Source organism: Hermetia illucens, chromosome 2 (assembly GCF_905115235.1).
Source record: "Hermetia illucens chromosome 2, iHerIll2.2.curated.20191125, whole genome shotgun sequence".
In the NCBI taxonomy this organism is placed as follows: domain Eukaryota; kingdom Metazoa; phylum Arthropoda; class Insecta; order Diptera; family Stratiomyidae; genus Hermetia; species Hermetia illucens.
This window is the reverse complement of record NC_051850.1, coordinates 38127941-38154239: the sequence shown is the minus strand read 5'-3', so window position 1 is coordinate 38154239 and position 26299 is coordinate 38127941. Positions and strand designations below refer to the sequence as shown.

Genomic DNA, 26299 nt, shown 5'->3' with positions numbered 1-26299 from the left:
AAGCTCATTTTCAAGTGCAACCTTGACTCTATAATCATTCCGCTGATCACTAAGGGACTAGCGTCGGGTTTCTCTTTTTAGTCAAGAAGACTACTTCAGTTTTATCCAGGCCAAGGTTGAAACCATGAGCAGCCATCCATCCGTTTATTTTTCGAATCAATATGCCAACAGTTTGCGTCGCACCATCATCTGCGTAAGCGACCAGGTGCGACTCTTTTGGCATTTCGAGTCTCAGTACACTATTGTTGTAAGCACTCAGACCTCCAGCCCTCTGTAATTCCTTTGCAAATCTGGATGTGATCTTCTTCTCAGGCCCTCCAGCGTCTTATAGACGAAGCGGCCTATCCCATATTCCTTCAATATCCGCAACAGGTAATCCGGCACGTAAAGAATTTTCTAGCAGAAATTGCATATCTGCCCACTTTACGTAGAACCCCGATTATGATTTTTCGGATGACCCAGGTCTACATGGATTCCCGTTCAAATTGTCGCCTAGCTCCTGTCAGAGATGGGCTGAACATTCGGCTTATAACTGAACAAGTGGTTCGCCAAAACATCAGTATATACGTGTTAACATAAAAAATACTAGCGAAAAAGGAAAAACCTTTTTTTGATTTCATTGTCTTTAATCGCTAGAAACACCGCAACAAAACACTTAGGTAGCTCTTAATGTTCTCCCTCCGTTCCAGGCGCAGGGCGAGCTGGATGCTAGAGTACGCCGAGAATAGCGACGACCATTTTCAAGGCGATATATTGACAGTCGTGTGGCGAGAAGTTTTCTAAAATTCGCCATGATTTTACCAACGGAACCAGTGATTCTTTTGCAACCTGACCACTGAATCGTTGCCATGAATTCGGTGTTTAAAACTAGCAGTCCCTTTCTCGCCGCCATTTCGTAAATCCGTTTCCCGCTAAAATCCAGTTAAACCGTGCCTTGACATCAAACCCCTAACTAAGAGTTGCCCCTCGGTCCTCAAGACAGCGGCCTTTAGAGCATCAGTCTTGGGTGGAAATTCCAGCATTGTTTCAGCCGGTCATATTGATGTTGAAAACCGTTTACCTGAAAACCATTGACTTTAGGTCTAGAAGTCGGGTGACTTGCGAATCCAGATGACAGTGGCACCTGATAGGTCAATGTGCCACTGGTTTCTTGTTTCAGTACTGTTCGTTGATCCAGCTTTTATCTCGTTCGGGCTTCAAGCATAGATTGATGATTGATATCTACCTCGGCATCCTAGACCCATATTCAGTTGATGAAAGACAACCTTTTCTATGATTATTTAAACACAGGTTTTGCCTATCAAATGGATTTCCACATCTCACCAATCACCAATTATTTCCTAACTCTACCTAGCAGCACTGTCCTCAAACTTCTAGATTTGCAATGGTCCAATTAATCCTATTATTCCAATGCAACTCCTGGAAAACATTATCCTTCGGAGCTCTTCAAATTAATCTATGAATATGAATTAATTCGCGAAGATTTAGCCACCATTTTTCGTCGAGCTCAATATGGTCATTAGTATGGAAAAATGGTCGCATTTTACATTTACAGTGAACTCCTTCGGAGGACACTTTTGTGACCTAGACCTATTTTGACGTATAAATGTTTTTGGGTCATTTCCGACGACTATTTTGATATTTACATAATCTACAAATGGATTTCCCACAATAATTGCTCTGATTATTATTGACTAGCATTAGAAGGGCTGCCAGTTTATGAAAGTAAATACCAAGTAAGAATTGCGTTTTTGTGGTTGGCACAGTACTTCAATTGAGACAAACACGTATTCTAATCGTTGGGAGATGCCAAGCAGGATGTACAATAGAAAAATAACTATATATTCGCCGTAATTCTAGTATGTGAAATATTTAAAACCAAAACCGATTGAAATGGATACCACAATAGTATATCTGCTATCTACGAGACCACTTTATACCCTACTCATGTCGTAATAATAATGGGTTAGCCAGCTATAAAGCATGAATAAATCTAATCATGCTCGTGATTTTACTCTTTTAAGTAAACAATGCAGAAAAAGCTATTAAAAGGACTTGTGGAGGTTGAACCTGACATGCAACTCTGGGCAAAGTTTTCGGCTTTGCTGACCTTTGAATGAGCGGGGCCACATAAAAATCGTATTATTTTACGGTAATGTTAATATTCTTCGAAAAAGTGAACACGAAACGTAGATAAGTATCTTAATGGGACAGTCAATGAGTTCGAAATTATGCAAGGGAATATTATTGGCCTATAAGACAGATGCGAATGCAACTGAATTTGTTTTGGAACGCAAATAGAATTTGAATACTACAACCTACTTTTGGAGTTTCGTTTAAGATCTTTTGGTTTTTAAACGAGAATCAAACTCTGTCCGATAGAATAAATTTTGGTACTTGAGAGTAAGTTCTGAACATAGATTCAAATGTCAACCATAAATATAAGAATGCAAATTTTATTTAGGGACCTAGATAATCCGCCATCCATTTACTAGCGAACCAGACCAGTTGGGAAGGAACTTTACCCCACTGTTTTTGGGCCACGGACCTCATACTTCGGGCTAGCACCCAAAAATAAATGACTTCCAGCAGTCTCTGCTAGCCTACTCCACATTCAAGTATAAGGCGGACTCTAACTCACCCAACTCCTAAACAAAATTTATGATAGATTTGTTTCGGCCGGCTTAGAACTGTAAAATATAAATTGAGTCAGGGCCGAAAAGTAATAAGATAAAGCATTTTATTAATTCTTTTATTCTTTCAATTTGAAGGGTAGCTTCTGGTTAAGCAACTTTGAAGGAGGTAAAAACTAGCCCATCTGTGGAAATTGAGTTCTATCGGAAAATTATCTTGACTTTGAATTTGTCTAATTTTTCTTATTGTAGGGTAAGTAAAATCTTATAGAAGTGGAGTGCTTGGCAGCCGTTGAAATGAAAACTTACAGGAACCTAAACCTCGTAGAGAATTAACTTCTTGGTGAGTGCATATGTCTAGATGGATTAGGGTTCACCATCAATCAATCAGATTGACCAGATTTAGCAGTAGGAGTCCTGTTTTGGATGTGTGTAACGAGAGAGGAGCTAATATCTGCCTCATAGGGGATCATCATCTAATTTTGGCTTGCTTCTGCCTGTGCGTTGCGTCCACCACTTCTTGCAGGAGTCGAGAAATATTGGGCACCAATAAAAGTGCTTTTTTCTCGGAGTAAAGCCGCTGAGTTTGACAATCTACCTGCGGGGCCACTTATCGTTGCACCGGCCGTTTCTGCAGGGTTTCTGATTCCACTTATATGGGAATCTTGGGAATAATCTTATTCGACAAAGAGCAGGCTGGTTTCCGCTCTGGATCTTGCTGCATTGACCAAATCAACACTCTCCGGATTATTTTCAAGCAGTTATTAGCGTAGTTCAGAAAGCTTCCAATTGGATCAACAGAGAGTGTATCTAAAGTGCTTTATGTAATAGGGTCATTCCAGAGAAACTAATAAGTATTATCAGAGCGACATATGATGGTGCAGAATGTCACTGGCCCATACCAAAGAAATACCATCCAGGAAAATTGATCAGATTTACTCTCTGCGGCAAGTGACGGAATATGGACACTAGTTACACCATCTTTTCGTCGATTTTAGGGCTGCCTATGGTAGCATAGCCAGAGTAAAACTGTACACGCCCATGAGAGAATTCGGTATCCAAATGAAATTGAGTGGGGAGAACATCGAAGACGTGAATCAATTCATATACTTTGGCGGCAGCGTTTTTGGTGACGATGGCACTGAACTTGATGTCGCTCTACGCATTAACAGCGTTTGCTCCGCCTTGCTTTGTCCAAAATTTTGAAATGTGGTTATCTCAACACCGACATTAAGTTGAAACTCTTCTGTGCAAAAGTTCTTTGTGTGTTATTATATGTCATCGCCACTGTTATTGGAAAACTCAAAGCCTTCCCTAACATCTGCCTACGAGGTATTCTCGGGGTACTTTGACCTGATAAAATTTCGAATGAAGAATTTCAACGGCGCACAAGCCAATTATCTGTGCAGGTGTTGATGAGAAGGTGGAATTAGCAGTGAATAGATCATATATTGAGGAGAGGCAACAACTGTTTTGTTGGATACGCCATGCAATGGAACTAACTATCTCACGATGTCCGATGAGTCAGTCGTCCAGAAACACAAGAAACAGAACGGTTTAGTGGGGATGCAAGCTTCTTAACACGTTTCGAACTCAGCTAAAGTGCCTTGCCGAAACCGTGAATGACGCGGTTTTTGTGCTATGTTCCCTTCTGGCGTGACTGGTAATCATATTGGAGCTGGTGACTTCATTTTAATGCAAGCTTTATTTCTTCCACGGTGCTTTATGTTTATTATTATTCAGTGAAAGGAAGTTGCAAGAACTGCTGGGTCCCTTTTACTGGTTATAGTGTACCTATTACCTAAAATATGTCAGGCGAGCCTATAACCGTCAGGAATTTTAATATATTCCATATTTCCAAGTATATCAACTTGGCATCTGGTATTAAGTATTCTCCCAGGTGCCTGGACCTACTTTGCACAAGTGCCGGGCAGTGTTCCAGAACGTGGATGGAGGTTTCAAGACAATCCGCACAGAACCTGCAGACAGTGCCGTAGATATCCCTAGCTTCCCCAGGTGATAGTCTAGTCGGCAGTGACCAGTGGGTATTCCCACTATAATCCAGAAGTTCTTCTTGGTGAGGTTTAAGTATTAATTGGTTTGCTGCGGTTTATATATTTATATGAGCACCCCCGACTGTTTCATTCATTCATTCTTCATGTCGTTCCTCTTCATTTTTAATGTCATAACCACGAATCCGTTTTCGGAATGGTACTCGCTCGTGCAGAGGCGACCCTGCTCCATTCCTGGCCAATTCGTCTGCTGCCTCATTGCCTTCCACCCCTACATGGTCTGGAATCCAGAGTTTCCAGACCTTATTGTGTTAACCGGGCGTGTTCAGTCTCTCAAGGCATTACCATACCAGTGTAGAGTTCACCTGGTTGTCAGTCACAATATCAATGTTCTTTGTAGGTTGAAGGAGACACATCTCTCCCCTGGAATATGATAACGTGCTTACCCATTTGTCCAAAGTAGGTTTTCTTTGAACTAATGACACGCACTCTCTCAGGTGTGAAGGATACGTCATTATACTTGGTAATCAGTTACTGGTTTAAACCGTGCGTCACAGCCGCGCTCTCCCAGTTTGACCTGTTACTCAAACGAATTTTAAACTCCTTATCGAAATCGTTATCATCCATTCTGCGGCCTAGAAATACTTACTTAACTTAATCCGGAGCATTCCGAAGATCGCCCCCTTGACTGTATCTGTATGTGCAGATGGAGAGGAGTTAGTCCCGAAAGGAACTCCAAGGGTGCCATTGCCCCACTGATACCAACGCAGACCAGTCTTTGGTGTTTGTGTAGCTTCTTGACTGTTGTGGTGAGTTCAGTTTTTTTTGCCCAGATTACCGTCCCATAGGTAATCTAGGCTTTACTTTTGTAGTGTATGTTCAAAGTGGTATCTTCGGGATGCAATCCCATCTTTTTCCTGCTATGGATCTGCAAGTCATCCAAGCTCTCGTAGCTTTCCGACAAGTGTTTCCGACATGCGTCTTCCAGAGTAATTTTTGGTCTGGTGTAATTCCCAAATATTTGACCTCTGTTTTTCGTTTCACCTCGACTTCATGTAACCTAATGGCTCTCAAATGATCAAGCTTACGCTTCCTAGTGAATGGTACTGTGATGGTTTTGGCTTGATTGATGCTCAGGCCTACCTTCCTGGACCAGGCACTAGTAATATTTAGTCTAGTCTGGATTCTATCTCGTAGGGCATCCTCATATTTGCCCCTACAGGCGGTGGTGCCAGTTTCGGTTGACCAGCCTGTCCGGCAAGCAACATAGTTGTCTCTGACTTTCTCCACTGTTTTGATTACAAACGATGTAAGGCAAATTAATTTGGAAGATTTAGGGGGAAAAGGATCCTTCATACCCGCCTCTGGCATAAAGACCACTTTTGTTCGCCTTCATGTCCTTCCCATCCGAGGCTATTCGGCCCCTTATCACCACTAGAAGAGACTCTAAGATGATTTCTGGGCTTTTCTGAAGTAATGCTGGGAAGATGCCATCTACTCCAGGTGATTTCAGTGGTTTAAAGGTTCCCTTTATCCACCTTACTTGCCCGCTCCATGTTTTCACTCCCATATTTAAAAGACAAATGGGTTTATAGGAATATGGCTCGATTACCAATCAATGACATACAGAGCTCGAAGTGATCATATCTGGAGTAGTCTGCGCCAGAACTTAAGGGCCTTATGCGGTATTTCACCGAGTTGGCAACGCGCAATACCCGAGTCGTTCCATTACTACTCAATAGATCCAACTACTGGGCCTGTTCGTCGAGGCAGTGACGAGCCGAGCGAAGAATGGCCAGTTCACTATTTCATCAACAACTTACGTAATATATTGTTGAGAGCACAGTATTGTTACCCGTGGCTCCTGAAGAGTAGCCGGAGGCCTCTCACCGTTTTTCCCGAGCGAGATATAGCTGGCGCTAATGCACACCAAATCCACAATTGAGTCAAAATTTTCTTTCCGACAAATAATTGCACCGCCTTCACTTATGGGTATCATATTCAACTGCCCAAATTCTTCGAATAGATTGTCGGCCTGCATATTTGGCAGAAAATGAAGATAGAAAGCATTGCAAGACACGTACTGGAGCTCCTCCCCCTCCCTGATTATGTTCAAGTAGATTCAATCCGTATTTATTTCGCACCATGGTTGAATTACCTATTGGGGGATTTGATTTTCGTAATGACTTCAAACACGGTGGTATATTAGCATCAATTTCTTCGCTTTTCTAGTTGAGGTCGTCTTCGAAATTGTCTGCTTCGAAGGTGCACATTCTAGGAATATTCATTAACATAACTTTTTCTTATTTCCGCCTCTACTGGGGTACGTCCTTGGTGAATTAACGTGAACACCTGTCGAGTTGATTTAATCCCTCGGTTTTCTTAAGACACAGATTGATTTTATGACCACAATCAGAACCTTGATGAGAGAAGCATAATGGTATCTGTCGATATTGAGTGCATGGCCCAGCGTTCATATTTGTGGATACAAGATTTATTACTCGTGTTGAAACGCAACAGCACGTTTGAGCCCCGAAGGTCTCTTGTCCACTTGGATGTAATTACAACCGACATTAGATTCCCACTAGGGTTGAACCGCAACAACCGAGCTGAACGTACATGAATCAGGAATTTTCCTGAGACATGTAAATTCAGAGGCTATCCCAGTTCCCATGGAACCAGTATACCCCTGATAAGGTTTCGAGACCTGAAGTCACTTTAGATGAATCTCCGTGTAGGCTCGGGTCTGATGACCATTATGAAGCATTGGAGTATTCGCCTACTGCATTATGACCAGCAAATCAAAGTGAATACAGCACTTCCCGGTGCCACCATATGGAGGTTCTCCTCGGTCGCTCGGTTTTGGTCTGGCCGACAGGGTTGTAGCCCCGTCTGTCTCGCCCCCACCTCAGAGCAGCACTACTGGGGGTAGTGCAACTTTCCATTATCCAATGGTGTTCAGCTGGAACATATCGATTTCTTTCTGCGAATATCTGTCCTGTCGTGATGAACCCTTGCCAGTATACCAATTGCTGATTTCTCTCATAGGTGGTGCCACGAGAACTACATGTTCCTCTTTTTCCGGAATGTTTAAGGAAAATGCATGTATTAAAATTACCTTGAATATGATACAAAATCTCAGAATGGATACATCTTAAATGTCTACGCCAGGGTTATATCTAAGAATTGGCAATATTATGCTTGCCCAATTTGTATAGATTCCTGATATATTTATCTTTCACATCACAAAAGAGTAAGCAAGAGTCGGTCAATAATACTCGTTTGCGTATGGTTGAAGTGCTAACTTGGTTGTTAATTTCAATTCCTCCGAAGCGTTATGCATTGCGCAAACAAACTACAGAGGAATCATCCATGAGGTGTTTGGGTCACTAGTCGCCAAAAAATTGTGAGTAATGGAAAATAGCTAGGAGCCCATATTTGCTGGTTCACGCTAAATTCATATTCATATGTGTACATAGTATACATATGTACATGCTGTTTTCAAGCGAGAGCCTACATATGTACGTAAATGTATATAATTATATTTTCATACTCGTTAAATACATCATCTGCCTTCAGAATGATTGATACTTCTCTGCTAACGCTACGCATATGAACAGATACAATAGTATCTAAAGGTAACACGTGAGGCTATCGATAAAACAACGCCACATGAAACTTTATCGTATGATAAAGTGGATTACGTAAATCGTTTACGTCCAATCCACTTTGCGGGGTATGATTTCAGAATAATGTAAACATAGACAAAGTGTGCTGTTTGACTTTCTTGCCACTAATCAGCTAAGTAAATCAAAGATTCTTGCTTGCTTAGCAAGAGGCTAAGCTGCGGTTCCTTGAAGAGTGACTCACTGTTTGCCCTGGAAGCAATCATTGCGTCATGGGGAACATTCTGACATGTGAAATGCAATTGCAACTGTCTATTGTTGCATAATTTAATCGCAGATACTAATTAGATTCGAACGTTGCGGAGAACGTCCAACTAAAGTAATCGTGACTGCGAAAGATAGTGTGTACTTACACGCAGGGAACAGTCGTCATGCGAACTCTAGAGGACAAAACTGAGAAAAGTTGCGAAAGAACAACTGGCCGGGGTGCAACATCTCGCAATCCACCAGTTCTCTCTTATTCTTCCATCTGAAAGCTGGTCTGATCCGCCCACACACCACATAGTAGGTCGCCGCTTGTTTGCAAAGCTAATGGTTTTCAACTTAGCTAAAAATCGGTTCTATCACTTTAAAAATATCTCGTCGCTGTTCCCAAAATTTCAAGCAACAGAGGAGTCACTCATTCTCGAGACTATCTTAAGGAATTTCGTAGATTTTTTTCCCACTTTTGCAATCATAATTCTATCGTTTTATTTATCAGTGATTCAACCTATGCAAAGTGAAAAGCTTCGAGCAAAGTAAAATGAAATCGGAAGTGATAAAATGAAACGAGTAACATAAAACAAGTGCAAAGTATCTAATAGAATGGAATATCTAAAAGAAACGTGATTCGTATTTATATTGTAGGATACATCTGAGAAATTGTGTGCATTACTTAAAGGTGCGTGATGTGATATTATATCTTAAATATAATAAATAAAAGTAAATAAAATTTAATCGCTGTGTGAAACAACTAAAATATTAGTATTTGTATTTGTGGCTCGAATATTACAAAGCTGTGATTTTATTTAGGTGCTTTAACATTAGATAACGTAGTTATTTATAAAAATTTCTTAATGAAAAGCGGTTAACAGTAGGCAAGAAGTAGCGCATTCAAAATGACGGTTACATACACAGCAGAAGTAGCAACTTGCCGAGGATTTGGATGTTTTCTCAAACTTTTATTAAGGTTTGTATTACTTTTTTTTCAATTCTATTCAAAATCGATAAATATTTATATCATCATTCTTAAACTTCTGAAGTTCGTTGTGTTTTATAGAAAAAAACCCTTGGCTCTCGAAACTATTGTTCCCAAACTATCTTATTGTTCCTAAACCCCGTTTTAGCTGTGTTGAGATTTCAATATGATGGTATGATAACCAAGTTTTGGCCATGTAAGGCTGAGGAACCAATAGTGTCATATTTATTTTTATTTTAAGTTGCAAACAAGAGCCAAAAACACGAAATGATAAAGTCAGTATATGGAAATAGTTTCATGACCCTGAAGACTATTTTCTATGCCTCATAGAGGATCTTTTGATTCTTACCTGTATCCTTTTGCCCTGTCAGTTGGGGCCAAAGAATATACTCAAAGTCTTCCCTGCTTATAACAGGCGGCTAAAAGGAAAAGGAATTTTGCAGACTAGCAACCTGCAAATTTTGAAATTCTACTGCTTCCGAAACGTCAACATCCCTCGGAAAGGGACTCGACACCCACGGAAACGACCTTTGGCCATTGAAAACGGACTATGATTGGTTTCTGGAATGTGCGCACGTTCCTCAACAAAGGTAGCGAAGATCCTCATAATGCTCGCTTTTTCCAACTTGAGCTGGAATTCCTGCATTAAAAACTGGACATGCTTGACCTAAACGAAATAAAATGGTGGGACTCTGGAGAGTACTCCTCTCCTTCTTGCAGCAATGTGCTTTTGTACTCTAGAAAGCTAAATGGTAGCTAACGCGAATCCATTGTCGGGTCGTAAGGCGCGCTCTCTTCACCTGGGAGCCGGTTTCTGACAGACTTCAAACTGCTACACTTTGGTCCAAGTTAAGGAGCATCACAATTGTATAATGTTACGCATCAACGGAAACTTCCGATGTAGCGGAGGAGGATGCTTTCTATGAGCAATTAAGCGCGATTCAGGGGAAGCTTCCTATAGGTGACATTGTGATCGTGATGGGTGGTCTAAATGCCAAGGTGGGATCTGACAACAACTTGCTCGGACATGTGATAGGGGAGCACGGTCTTGGCGACCGTAACGGTATTGTTCGGAGGTTGGTGGATTTCTGCAACTTCCACCGCCTTGTCATTGGTGGCACACTATTTGAGCACAGAGCCTACCATAAGGTCAGTTGGGTTTCAACTGAAGGACGCCGTACGAGCAATCAGATCGACCACTTCGCGATCAACAGTAGATTGAAGAGTTGTCTTCTGAAAGTACGTAACAAGAGAGGCGGTGACATCGGCCTCGATAGGGATCATCATCTGATGGTCTCTTACGTTCACTTACGTGTTGCGTTCACCCTTCTCGCAGGATTGGGGAGCTGTGACCTCCTAAGCTCAGCATCGTTCGCTTGTATGACTCAGCTGTCGCTCGACAGCTATCTTGCTGATCGGACGGCAGATCTACTGAGTAACGCACCTGAAAATATCAATGAGCAATAGGCCACCATCAAAAATGCTCTTTTCTTGGGTGTTGCACAGGTTGTCGGCCATTTCCCAAACGAGCGTCATAAGTTCTGGCTGACTGCGGAGTCGTGGAAGCACATCAATAAACGGAAGGGGTTGAAAGCTCTACTGACCGCTGCGAGTGATGGCGGGCATGACGCGCAAACTCCGATACCGAGCGAAATCCCGAGAAGTTAGCGTAATGTACGCCGTGAAAAAAGAGAATTTACTATTGCCCTGATCAAGGAAGCGGAAGATACCGCAGATAGCAATGATTTCAGAACTGTGAACTGCATCACGACAGAGCTTGCATGGGATCGCGAATCTTTCGATGGTACTCTAAAGGACGTTAACGTCGATTCCTCATCTAAGATGATGAACAACTGAAGAAGTAGAAAGAATACTTCAGTAGGGTTCTTAACGGTATTACATCCGGTGAGGTTCCTCCTCTTGCGGATGAAATGGCGGATACGGGCTGTTCCTCCAAGCAGAAGAAAAATCATTTCGGCCATCAATGCACGCAAACGGAGTCATTTATCGCTGCACTTGCAGTTACTACAGATCTGTTACTTCCACTCGTATAGAAATATTGGGAATCCCAGACCTTTTCCAGAGAGTGGAAGAAGGGGATGATCGTTAAGATTTCAAAAAAGGGCACCCGTTTTGAGTATCTGTGTACTCCCTGCCGTCGCAAAGATAATAGTTAAAATAATCCTGGAACGCATCGAACAACATCTCGGAAGCTTGATTGGCAGGAAGCAGATACATTTCCGCTCGGAATCCTCCTGCATCGACTACATCGACACCCTACGGATAATTTTGGAACAATGCCCGGAGAAACTAATACCTATTATTAGAGCGACATATTATGGCGCAAAATATCACCTGCTAAACCAAGGTAAAATCTCGGAGGAGGTCCAAATCAGAGTCCGCCAAGGTTGCATCCTGTCACCAATATTATTTCTCCGTGTTATGGGTGACATTATTCTTACTGCCCTGTCCGGAAGACATGGAGGAATTCAATGGACGATGACATCTTTCCTCAAACACCTCGACTACGCTGACGACATCTGTTTACTCTTTCACCGGGTCATGCACCTTGGCCAAATGGCTCTGGATTTGGAAAGAGTGGCAAGGAGAGTCGGACTGAAGTTTATATTTTCCCCTCGTGTTTGTCTAAATTTCTTCCGAACAAATTCGTTTGATTTGGGAAGTGCCACTTTGTTTGTGTCACTGTTGGTTTGTGTTCGTTGAATGCGATGATCAGCGGATTGATTCCCAAGAAAAGGAATTATTGTTCAAAGGTTGCAGGATCCTTTATTGAACGATGTTTTAGAACATCAGTTTTAAATTATGCCTTTGCCAGGCGGAAATGGGTATTGTCGACGGCTTCCATAATCGGTGACCAACTTTAATGCAAGTTCATAAGACACCTTGGATCTTTTAACAGCAACTACTTGTAAGGTCAAAGTTTCTAAATATTTTTCTTTTTTGGGTATAGTGTTCCATTCCCACCACGATACACCCTCCAACTAGAAATTAAACATCTCCCCGACATCAAAAAACTAGCCTGGAACCATTTAACACATTACTTTGAACTAGCTCTGTCGCTTCTTCGGCTTAGGGAGCCTTCAAGTCCGGGATTTCCCTCCACCAATGGGGGAGGTAGGAAGAGGAAGGGATGGGAACCAATTAAACATCTCCCCGGCACCAGAGAACTAGCCTGGAACCATTTGAATTAGCTCTATCGCTCCTCCGGCTTAGGGAATCTTTAGGTCAGGGAGTTCCTTTCACCCTGATTTTTTTTGGATTTTTAGGTTGGGTACTTTCCGAAAATGAGTCCTCTCTCACTTTAAATGGGTACATTTTGACTCCTCACCCGCGCACTTTGCAATTCACGACAAAACTAATATCAGTTGCGATAAGTACTAATCGAGACCTTTCATTTGATACTCTACACTACTATATCCGGTGAAAAAAAGCCTCTCTTTAAACTTCACCTAAATTTATGATTTCATAGTTCCCATCTGTCCACCAAATTTCGTTCGGATCGGTTTAGCCGTTTTGGAGAAAAGTGCGTGTGACAGACAGACAGTGAATCAATTGTAATAAGGTTTTGTTTAAAAATAAAATATAGATTCATCAATAGATGATGAGATTTGAAAACTTTGTCCCAGGCTAGACCCCAAATTGGGCGCCATTGGTAATAGTCATATTGTAAAACAGTCAAAACATCTGTCTTCGTACTTCACAGTAGTTAATTTGCCTGAAAGTTTTTGACCACTTCTCACATTAGTTTATTAATTATCTGCTCCTTAAATTGATGTAACCTTTCAATCGGAAATGCGTTGAGAAAGAGCATCGTGAGTAATAGTTGCCGAAACGTTAGAGCTAGTAGTCAATGTGCTGCTCTCATATACAAGTATTCATCATCTTGTTCTCTGTTTAAATTGCAGATGAATCAGTTTTTTTCTATTCCCCATATTAAACTTTAACTCCTGTCTCAGATTTCCTAAGAAAAAGTATCTTTGTATCAGAAGAACTTACTCTAAACCATTCATTGCAAACACGAGACGGATTTCGCCAGATGGAATCCATTTACTGTATTTCTTTGCATTTCCATACAAATATATATCATACATTCCACTGGATAACATTTTAAAGTCAGCATCAACAAGATCGAGACCTCTTCACATAAAATCTTAATCATCTTTAATCTGATGCACAAGATTTATCCATTATTGTCTTCAATGGCTGACTTCCTAGCAGCATCTCGCTAAGCTCAACTGGTTTTTTAGATCAAAAGTACAATATATTATACAATAGATGGATACAATACTATTTACATTTTTGTATCTTCAACCTTGAACTGTGTAATTATGAGAGTGTAATTTGATGAAACACGACGTTCGCTTTTTTCACGACGTTACTTTCTGGGTTGTTTCATGATTACACACTCAGAATTAAGAGTTTTTTTCGCAATTAATTATGAAGCACGACTATTATATTACTTGTGTGTGTAGAGGCTACTAAGCACTAAATGCAGGAAAATTAAAGTCACGTTCTGGCTACCGATTCTATTATAGTTGAATTAGTGGCGTTTATAATTAATGTCGATGACTATAAAAGTTGCCGCAAACAGTATTGGTGGTGCCGACTTTTGGGGGTGACGGGAAACGAAATTCTTTATTATTGGATGAGTAACCTAATGGGATTTCTGTTCGTTACTTGAATTTAAAGTAACTTAATAACCAATAATCAATTATCAATCCTTAACCCTATGATTTGCCGAAATCGACTGAGATTTGCTATTTCTATAGCGGAGATATTATGAGTATCTTTTCTAGGTAGTTCTGTTTATATCCATAATCAGAGCGAATTGATGATTGGAATCCGCATTCTTCCATATATTACCTTATAAAAATGCGCGATATATCATTTTGTTTGCGACTCTAATGCATATGAAGAATAATTACTATAATTCAAGATAGCAGGAATAAGGCAAATTGCGGCACAGAGATAACAACGCTGGAGTGTAACCATCGACGGGAGTCAAATCAGGCAATGGAAGTAACATTCCAACTGCATTAGATTATACACGGAGAAATGTAATCCGGATGATTGAGCTGCATCAAGGACTTCTGGGTTTATGCATCTACGGGAACAGTCTTCAAAATCACCTTGTAATCATCATTTGCTCTTTAGCAATATGTATCTGTGACCTACATTGAGAGTAGTTAATGGGATACTTCAAATACATACGGTATGCATGTGCACACATTTTCTTGTAAGGAGTCGTCAATCCAAGGCGTTATTGCGACCACTTGCAGCAATGCGTGAGATTCATACTAAAGTCATTTTGGGTATAGTCCTATTCCCTTTCTTGTGTGGGAAGCATAAAGTTAACGTTAACGAAAGTATTCATATATCGAAAAATAGATATCCTTGATATTTTTTTAAGGATACTGCATCTGTGATGTTAAAAAAGTTTGATTTTATTAGACCCTAAACTTTGATTGGAAACCTTCGCCTACACTATTCTCCTTGGTAAATCAGCTTCATCCGTTTCGAGTTTGTATCTTCGTCCTCAAGTCCGAAGAAATGAAGAACAATTTGGTGACATCGATAATATCCTCCCACCGCTACCGGATAATTAACCCACCCACGGTGGTTTTCTTTTTCTTTAGCCTTTGTGGTCTACAGTAGCGGAATCGGATCTTCTTGACTGAATGCACTATTTTGCTCAGTCATAAGTTTGGTCCGAGTGGTTTCGTCATGGTTGCTTCGGCCGGTCCTATTAAATTTGATTTTAACCCCAATGTTAGTTTGTGAGTTCTCGTTAGCCCGAATTACATGGCCAAACTATCTTAGACGCCTACCTCGAAAATTTGTCCAGGTTGAACACAACCGCATATCAATCTTGGATGTCCTCATTTCAGAAATCAGCTTCAGCGCCAGGAAAACATCAGCTATCTATATGAAGTATTGCATAGGGTGCTGAACGTTAGTTGTCTTGTATGAAGGATCCATGACAATACCAAAAGGGAGTGGGGAGAGGGCATTTCCTTGATGAAGACTGACAGAAGTAGCGGTTTTGACGTAATTGGCACATTTCGAACATTGCTCTTCAGACCGCGGTAGAGCAGCGTACGAGTTCCTCTCACATTCATTGTTTTCCTAATGCATATCAGATGAGTCTTTTTGAATTCAGAAATGCAAAGTAGAGACGGCCAGGTTTTTCCCATTCAAAAATCTTCATGGCATTGGATAACAACCGAAACGATGCCGCTTTCTTGCCAATTAGATGGTATTCTACCCTCCTCCTCCGATTGAAGAACTAACTGACCCCGAGTGTTGCGTCCCATATCTTCTTTTTCCGCAGCTCAGCTGTTGTCAGGTCGTGTTACATCTGTGGCCCTGGCAGTGGTGGATGAGCAAACTCTTCCGTGAAACCAACTCGGAGCATGCCCTTTGCCTAGTTTTGTTGATCTTATGAATGAGCGTACCAATTCTTGAGATACCCCTATCAGTAGTTTACAGGTTGAACCTTAATATCTACATCGATCGCCTAAACTGTCAGCTGCACGCCCACTAAAGTCACCGGCTAAATTTGTCTTTTTCTCCGTAAAACTACCGCAAAGTATTATGTCGCGGTCCGGTTTAGGTCTCGCCCACCGAATCTGGTCACAATCGTACCTATCTAACCTCTTTCGCTTCTTTCAGTTTACACTGAATTCATTAGATATTGCAATTGCAATATTTATTCATTAGATATTGCAATCTTTCAGTTTTCCTGTCGAACGAATATTTTTCCAGCTCGCCGTGAATGAAGTCTCGTAGAACAGTTGCAAGCTTTTGGTGAGAACCGCATACATATTGAAATGGATCGACGGCGTAACTGACAGGCTACACTCCACATAGGTTTCTGTGGTAGTCATATACATATTGACCAATTCTGATGGTTTTTTTTCAATGCTTAGCTGAAATTTAGTCCTTTTTGGCGGTAGCGACAGCTGTAACCGTTTAACTAACTATTTAAAAGGCAAGATCCTTCCGATCATACCAGATAGTCTTGTGTGCTGCAATAGTTTACCAAAGTGCTCTTAGTGGCGGAACCTATTTCATTGATTGTATAATATACTCAACAGGAATCCCTTCTATTAAAAGATTTACAAGGGATAATTGACGCTCAGTAGAAACGGTTGTTCTGGGTTGAGGAGATAGGAGATTCTCATTATAAGTTGAGGCTTGAAAAACTGAGCTATGAAAAATTCGAAGAGGCCAGGTTAGAACCCCTTTCTTTCGCAGAATTTCTGACAGACTACAAAAGACTACTAGCGCAGAGAACGCCCGCGAATCTAGCGTATGTTCTTTAGTATAAGAGGACCTTCATGCATAGCGCCTATATAAAGTTTTAATAACTCATTTCTAGGGTCAAAGGTTGTTACTGGACGAAACTGCTATCCAGGGGTCTCTATGAGATATGGAAGGCACCTCCAAAGGAATATACATTCCGTCCGTGACACACGGGTTAAGGAACTTCTAAAGTGAAATTGCCGAGTCTTATGGGGCTAAGTGATGATGTAGAGCAGGCGTGTATCGCAATGGGGCTCTTTTCATTAGGAATCGATCGCGGCTATTAAATCCTGGAATATAATTGGCTTCCTGGAGTTGGGGTTATCGATTACAACCAATTCCCCCAATTCGAGGAACTTTTTCTTTAGGGGTCTATTCAATTCGGTTTATGTCAACTCTGGTCGCGGCTATTAAATCCTGAAATATAATTGGCTTCCTGGAGTTGGGGTTATCGATTACAACCAATTCCCCCAATTCGAGGAATCTCTTCTTTAGGGGTCTATTCAATTCGGTTTATGTCAACTCTGATATTGGTAAAAAAAGAAATCCAGGCCCTTGTTGACCTCCCTTAAATATCATGAGAGAATTCCAGAATAAAGGACACAATGCAATCCATGCTTTAGATTCTCGTGAAGAGAGGATACAAATCGGCCGAAGGAATACTATTCATTGACGTTGTCTTGACGCGGAAGATGGAAATTATAACACATGAGAAGTTTCACACGGCAATGCGAAATCCCCATAATCCCATCACGGTTGATGAAGTGGTGAAGTCCTCGAAAATATGGTAACTTGTCAAGGATGGGAAAGTATTTGTGGTTTGTAGCAAGGTGACCAATATAAAAACAAGAGGAAAGTGTAGACGGAATGACCCTTCTCGCTAGCTGAGTTACGGAGACACCATCAAAACTAAGGAGGTTTTTCTATTTAATGGTTTTATTTTTATTTTGAAAACAGAATATGTTGGGGGTTTACTGTAGAAATTTCAGATCGAAATTTAAAATGTTTACTATGGAATACATTTTTCAACTCATCGAGCTGAAATTTTCAAACATTATTCTACATATCAGTAATTCTGGTCCGAACCGCGGTTATCTACTTTCGTTAATAATTTCTGATTTTTATGCTGGATTTGCAATGATTTTTTATTTTTCTTTACAACTTCGCTATTTTAATATTTAGTAAAGTAAAATTATAATCTTGGATGGAGAAATGAACACTTTGACCATAAAAAACAAATGCGAATGATTATCAAATTTATTAATTTTTAAAGTGTTGTAAAGTAATTCAAGATTCCAATAATAAATAAAAAGATTGGAGAGGCTAATTTTATTTTTATTGCCAGGAAAAAAATCTAATAAAAGGTTGAAATCTCGACCGTCACATTGAAAACCCCCCTTAAAATGATTTATCTAAATATATACATACATACAGTTTCCTGATCTCCGAAGTTGATAGACAGTACCAAGAGAGAGTTGCTTCGGCAAAATTTCATGTGTATATCATGTGCCTCCCATGAACTTTGCAAAAGGTCCAAATATTTCAAATGCGATATTTGTAGGGAGCAGCATCTGACCGTAGTGCATCCGGTAAAGCCCCATCTGGAGAGTCCACTATCCATAGGCAAGGCGACCGATTATGCGGAAAATCAATCTAATTAGTCTTGCTTCAGCACTATTCTTCAGAGAAACCAGAGTAACTATGTATATAACTGAGGGTTTAACTTGATCTGAGAATGAAGTGGACAAGCATGGAGGTCTCTGAAGTGAGGGAATATCAGCCGGGAATGCCTTGGCTGTACTCTGTGTTACTCTTCAGTTGCAGGATAGGATCGAATTAAAAAAATTCTGACGGTGAGAAGGGTGATCAAAAGCTGTCCTTCACCTGTCCTCCAATTCTCCGACGAGTAAAATTGCTTTTACGAAGGAAGAAGTTGGCGAATCCCGTGACGGATTATGCATCACATGTTTTGTTGGGTTCAAATGTTTTGTCGCAGCTGATGATGGATGGGGTAGAAACCAAGAAGAGTTTTTTTGCTGGCGCCCAGTGAAAACGTGGAAACATGCGATACTTATTGCAGAACTGAAGATGAACGGCGTTAGTTCAAATTTACATCTCTCCTATTTAATCCTTTTTGGAATGTACCAAGTGTTTCCATATAATCTTTTTCTTTTGGAGTGCTCCTATTTTCTTATTTAATTGTTAATGAGTTTATTTTCCAATTAAAGCTTTATTATTACGAAAATTAATGTTACGTAAATTTGAACATGACAATTGTGGCATGATATTCTAAAATCATTTAGTTGTTATTGAAAACCTTTTATATCAGACTATCTCTATCCAAAAGCAATTCAAATACGATTAAATGGAAGAAACTAGGGTCAATTAAACTATCAAACGAAAGTTACTTCCTTCTAAAAAGTAATCATAAATAAAAAAAGCAAAAAGTAAATCCAGACTAAATAAAATTGTCTAGATATAACGAAAAGATAACGTAAGCAGCAAATCAATGCATGCGCTCTAATAGTGGCTGTCTATCACGATAAGAAGCAAACTGTCGTCAAACTTCCTATGAGTTCATAAAAATTTGGGCTATAAACAGGTTGCATAATGTTGGATAGAAATCACTTTTAGTTTCCATGCAAAGATATGTAGGAAATACATTCCACCTATACATATATGGTCGTAAGGGGAAAATCCGGGCCTGGAGTGAAAACTTACTCTGCGGATGCTGTACAATCAACCCTCGGACTCGTGGTTCAATTCATTAGTCGGTCGGTATTGGAAAAGCATAAAGTTTTAGATGGTGCTCATGTTGATATATGCATATATTTCATGGGGAAATGAAAATTATTAACTATATCTTCAAGCGAATAAAAAAAATATGAAAAAGTACAAACTAACTGCATTGGAAATATTTTCTCCATGCATGCGTAATAATCACAAAGCTTGGGAGATGATCAGATGATCAAGTTAGCTGCTCCCTAATACTTTATTTTGAAGATTAATAACCGCACTTTGGCCCTTTACACGTCACTATGCAATATTCACGGAACGTTAGTCTTTTCCCATCGACTTCAATATTTAGGACAATCTTAGCTAGCTGAGTTATCGTCAGTGTGAATTAACTAACCATAACCGCAATTGTTCCTTCCGTGTAACGTCGCAGGTCCAACACATTATTTTTGTTTCCATTTCCGCGAGGTGCCGTTCATTGCCTTTGGTAGACGATCAGCACTGAAAACCATAGAGGGCGACAGGGCGGGCGACATTGTGGCACGTTTTGAGATGTTGGAGGATGCATCGATCGAAAAGGACGTCCAACTACATAACGCCCCTTCATCCAGCATATAAGAAAACAATTCACTTCTAAAAGGCTACTGTCACTGATAGTGATTATGCCAATTTCATTGAGATCGGTCGTCAAAATTTTTTTTTCCGATTTCATTTTTAATGGGACTTTGCTTTAATTGAAACTTTATTATCACGACAAAATTAATAACGAACAAGTGACAAACCTACATCATGGTCGCATTTCAAGCTAGCAAATATGACTGTCACACCATTTTAAAGTCATTTCGTTTCTATTGAAAATTCGTCATAACAGATTATTTTTATCCACCAGTCAATTAAATACCATTCTATGAAAAAAAATTAGCCTAAATTAAACTATCAATTACTTTTTTCTAAAAAGAAAATACATATCAAATCTAGGAAAGGCAAATAATAAATCCAGACTCAATAAAAGTAGATAAATAAAAAAAGCAACAAATCAGTGTGTGTATAATATCGGCTGTCTAAAACGATAAAGTCAATTGTCGTCAAACTTCCTATAAGTTTATGAAAATTTGTGCTATAAACAAGCTGTAAAATGGCGAATAGAAACTACCTTTAGTATCTACTGATAGATACATAGGAAATACATTACTCCTGTGCTTTCTGGAACAATTAATTTAGTTATTAGAAAGGTTTTTGGAATATCGTAAAGTTATGTAAGATTTAGTTGGCAGAATATATGTAAAATTATATTCAATTCCTTAATTTAGTTTGCAATACCACTTTGTGCTTTTCTATAAAAGCTGCCCTCGCAATGAGAACTAATTAATAAACTTCAAGAACAAGTATCATTTTCCTCGAGAAGTTTTTTTCTTTTTAATATGCATAGGCCTAACGGAAGGTGTTGGAAAGGCAGGATGTCCCTGGTTGCGGAATTTTCCGGTGGCCCAGAAAACAAATTTCAGTGAAAATAGGGCTAATATGGGGCTTATTTATTTTTCTCTCTAGGTCCATATAATTTGTATTTATTAGCTTTATAGGTCTATCCTGGCGCCGAGGATACAGCACCTAAAATTCTGTAAAATAACTTGTAACCAAGAACAAGAACAAAGAACGTTTTCCATTTTCCTCAGCGAAATAAGGCATTACCTTACAGTATTAAAAGAGGGACGAAGACGCCTACGGTTCCTTAGCAGGGCAGAGGCAACTCTTCAGACGTTGCCTTACCTCTACCCTGGGAGCAGCGGGACGGAAGCGGCTCGCAGATGTTATACGCTCCCTTTTATAATTCGCAAAGAGAAGCGTGAACAAAGCGGCTTGCAGATGTTATACGCTCCCTTTTATAATTCGCAAAACACGGCAAGGGTACTAATTATAATCGACGTAAATCCGCTTACAGTTCACACCAAAGCTTGGCTGAAGCTAGACATCATCTGGCATCAATTGATGCGGACTTTTGACTCCCCGATCCCTAAACGAGTTATCTAGCTCCGGCCTTAGCATTTCAACATCACGTCATCTGCATCTTTGAAACGTGGTAAGGCTGTCCTTTATTGTGGTAAAAAGTGCGCTGCGCTCGGCAAGACAACCGGCAAAATAGCTGTTAAGTCTCCTCTCCGTGCCGAAATCATATTTTGCTCCTCCTCCACCTATGATTCTGTCACCGTACGAGTCATTTCGCAAAACATATACCCGTTTATCATATTATGCGCATATTTTCTCTGCCTCAGTCCCCCTTCTCTGTACGAAGATGTCATGCATACTATCTACACTGACTTTACTAAAGCCTTCGACACATTAACTAATAAGATACTTCTGTTCAAACTCTTGTCTCTAAGCATTCCCATACTACTTGTTTGATGGTTTCTCAACCGAGCCTGCCTGCCCTATGCCGACGATCTTAAGGTTTCTTTTGCTATATCGTCGCCTATGGACTGTGTCTCCCTTCAATCAAACCTAGACATTTGGTTCATTGGTGCTCTTCTAATAGTTTAACTCTAAACTCAGAAATCCTGATGTAGTAACAGAATGGATAACATAAATATTGAAGAAGCAGCAATTTGCAAATGAAAGATGAGATTGGCTTGATCTAAAGTTCTCGAAAAGAGGACAAAAGGTGCAGGAGAATTCGAAAAGGTTAAATTTTCATCCCTACCTCGGGGAGGGTGACGAAGTTGAAAGGGGGTGATCCTCTGTCTACAAAACCCATGAAAACCTGTAGTAGTCAACCCCAGTGAAGTTTGAATTTCCAGTGCAGGAGAAAGAGGAGGATCCCTCCCTCTAACACCGTTCAAGAATTGAGGCTGCTACCCCTGTAAAAATTTGCGACCTCTCAAAATAGGAATGTTTTGATATAAAAGCAGTCAAATTTAATTTAGAGTTCCACCCCCGGTTGTTGGGGTATGGGAGAAGAAGCAATAGGTCCTCCTTACCCAGCCGCTTTAAATCGGCAAATAAAATCGTGGCGGCCGGCTCCACTTTAAAAAATGATGGCGCCTCAAAAGGGAGGTATGATATCATTATTGATTTGACATTATTGTTTTCACATCGAAATAGCCCCATTTTGAAGGTCTATAATTTTGTCACGGTGGGTGACGGCGACAGTTCACTAACCAGCTTAAAGAAAAGCCACCTTCTTCTTTATCCTGCATAGTCTTTCCACCTGCTCCCCCTTCAGGGTATGGGTGAAAATTCAAACTTCATCATGATCATCACTTTGAGAGCGATAACTTTTCACCGTTATGAGTTTCCTCTCTTACCCCTCGATATCCCCTCCGGGGATTGGATTTTCAACCTAGAATTCGAAATGATTTACATTTTCTTCGCCAATATTACAATATCCTCGGGTATGTCGTTGTTGAGTGGCAAGGAAACGTTTCGAGCTAAATTCGCATTTGGTCCACATATTGAAAAAATCACGATTTTCTACACAATAAAAACATGTTACACAAGATATTATTTACCTTGTGTCTGAAGCAACTGACCTAACTTACTTATCATATTCTCTATATGGAGCAGAATATAACTTGCTTTCAGATTTTTTGCGCCGTATCAAGTGCGTAGTTAGTAATACCGTTGCCTCTGTTTGATCGTCATTCCATGTATCACATTTTATCTAGGCTGAATGAATGAATTCGACTATGATTTTTTATTGCTATCATGATCTAATAACAATTTCATGCCACTACATTTCGTTCACGTAAGGAAACGCTTCATTTGTATAGTTGAGATTTCGTCAAGGATTTTGTGGATGATAACAGTTTCTCAAATAATAACTTGCCTATTGTGAGAGAAGGTAAATATAATAATGTACTTTTCAAAAAAAAATATGATGCAAAAAATTATAGTGCTGCTCTTACAGGTGAATTCAATATAAATTGAACCACCGTTTTAAAATGCACCTTTGATGAATGGTGTTCCTATTAACTATATATCGGTCAGTTCTATAACCGACCGAATTTTAGGATGTTTTTTACTTCTAGTTTTTCCAGCCCAACATCGGATATAAGATATTTTTACTAGTGCATTGACCTACTTGCCGCAAGTGCCGCACATTTTCCTAGAATATGTGTGAAGGCTTCATCACATTCTCCACAGAATCTGCAGACTGTGTGCATAGATATCTTTGGCTTCCTCCGGAGGTAGTTTAGCCTGCAGGGACCTGGTAGGGTTTAAGTAATCCTACGAGTGCTTTAGTTCATATCTCTCCTTGAGCACCCTGGACTCTTCTGTTTCTAGTTCGCTCAGTGTAGTTCCCTCAACTGTTCTCCTGTCAAAAACCCTTCTCGATTCAGCAGAGGGGTTCTGGTCCATATAGTGATCTTTCTACTTCTTTCCTAACTAGCTCATCTGATGCCTTTTCTAACCCAATATGGGATGGAAACATTATTGAACGAAATAAGTATATTCAATTTATTAAGGTATCCCCATATCAATTTAGAGTTCACCTGAATGCCTTGAGAATCGCTTCGCCATCGGTTAGAATTCCAATATTTGGCCCCCTATAATTCCTTTGGATGTAGTAGACACACGTATCTTACTCGTTGGTGCCAGGTAGCTTTCCTTGGACCAGTGACCACTGCGCTCGCTCTCTCTGTTGTCACTGTACCAGGTAATCAGTTGTCGGTTTAAGCTGTAAGCCACCATCAAGCCCTCTCTGTCTGCTCTGTTGTTCCATTGCGTTTCAGATTTCATTTCGAAATGAACCTTCATTGTAAACCTTTGGTATCAATAATTCGGAATAAAACCTAGAATAAATGTAAATCTTCCTTCAATTTGGGCTGCTCCTTGATTGTTGGGCCGAGTTTCGTTCTATCTGATCAGATTACTGTTCTATAGGTAATCACTGGTCTTACTATTGCAATATATATCCAGCGGATTGTTTTCGGGGTGCAATTTCTACCTTATTCCAACATATGCTCCTGGCGTATGGATTGCAGAATAGTTTTGGGTCTAGTGTAATTCCCGAATACTTCAACTCTGTTTCTTCTGAAATGTTTCCGTTTCTGTGCAATGCAATCTAATGGTTCTCAAACCATCTAATGGTTATCAACCTACGCTTCCTGGTACTCTGGCGTTATAAGCTGAAGTAATAATTCTCACCCCCAATGGATTCTGGCACATAGGGCGTCCCCATAATTGCCTATACAGATTAACACAGTATCGTCAGGAACCTTTACTCCAGTATTTCTTAGCTACTCCGGAAGTTCGTCAACTAATATAATCCATATTAGCGGTTGTACGCCACAGTGTGATGATAATTGTGTTGGTACTTTTAATTGCCTGTTTCTAACATTTTGCCCATTCAGAAGGTCAGGGGTCTGGTTCTTTTCTTAAGCTGATATACATATATTGAACAAATTCCAGATAAATTTAACTTCTCAGCAGTTTTTCGATCTCCACTCCTTTATAGGATGATGTCACTCGCCTCTATGTTTTGCCTTCGGTAATGGTTTGTTTGATGATGTGGTTTCAGATATGTAAATCATGTTTTTTCCAAAAATTTCATACAATAAGTTCAATTCAATTTCTGGGTTTAACTTATATTTCTTTAATTATGCACATTTCGCCTAAGCCAGGCCAGCTCAAGCTGCTGAAAAAATTAGGTCGGTTTTTTCGACTACAAGACGGAAGTCAAAAATAATCTTGTTCAATTAGACCGCAAGTGTTGAAAATGCTGGTGATAAGAAATATTGATGTTTCACTGTTATAATTAAACAAGTCGGGAAACCGGAAGCTTGACGCTTCAGGTATAAAAGGTTTTGTGTTTCCCTGTGTGAGGAGCATAACGTAGTTCTCCATTGGCTTATAGCATTGACCCGAAATATTGAAATCGTTCAGTTCTGGGGAGGTTACTGCCATTGCCAGAACTGAGCGATTTAAGTATCTCGAAGGGCAGGTTACTGCCATTGCCAGAACTCAGCGATTTAAATATCTCGAGTCAACGCTATCAGCCTATGGAGAACTGCGTAATGAAATTGTTTCACGCATTAATGCAACCTGGATGAAGTGGCATTCCCCAACTGGTGTTCTTTGTGATAGACGTATCAGCGCACGTCCCAAATCTAAAATTTACTGCAATGTCGTCCGTCTGCCGCTCTCTATAGTTCTGAGTGTTGGCCGACTATAAAGGACAATGAACGGCGTCTTGCGGTAATGGGACGAAGATGTTGCATTGCACTGGTGGCGTGACACGTTTTGCTTACGTCTGAAATGAGAATATCCGCGATCGATGTGGGTTTGCATCGATCGTGGGAAAACTGCAGGAGAAGCGTTTTCGATGGTGCGGTCACGTAATTCACGCTAACGAGAATTCAACAACCAGTATTGATCAGAACATCGAAAGCAATGGTAAGCAACCAAAAAGCCGGCCAAAACAATGGTGGCTTGATACGCTGGATGGGGATTTAAAGGTCTCGCGATTACATCCTAATGAGACATTTGATAAAATAAAATGACGAAACCCATCATCACGAGCCGACCCCGCTTGTAAACTGAAGGCTGAAGAAAAAGGAAAAGATGTGAGGAGCGACGAGTGCACGACAGCTCCGTGTAATATAGCTAAAAATTGCATTACCCTCTATTTTCTAGAAAGCGATTTAAATAAATCATTTGATGGAAAGCCCTGTGTTGATTATGGTCAACCTGATACGCTTCACGCTCTGAGTTTAATATTATTAGCGAATGAAA

General features: G+C 40.2%; 1 protein-coding gene across 8 annotated transcripts in view; it reads left to right on the top strand.

Annotated features, from left to right (window-relative positions):
* Positions 1–26299, top strand: part of LOC119647433 (bestrophin-2) — a 79621-nt gene that overhangs the window by 4912 nt on the left and 48410 nt on the right. For 6 of the 8 annotated variants that reach the window (XM_038048344.1, XM_038048345.1, XM_038048349.1 and 3 more), the window contains exon 2: positions 9032–9499. In XM_038048344.1, coding sequence (XP_037904272.1) covers positions 9429–9499 — 71 coding nt within the window. In that variant the 5' untranslated portion in view covers positions 9032–9428. Of the gene's footprint in view, positions 1–8388; positions 9500–26299 lie in introns of those variants that run through there. The other 2 variants (XM_038048347.1, XM_038048346.1) reach the window with 2 other exon arrangements.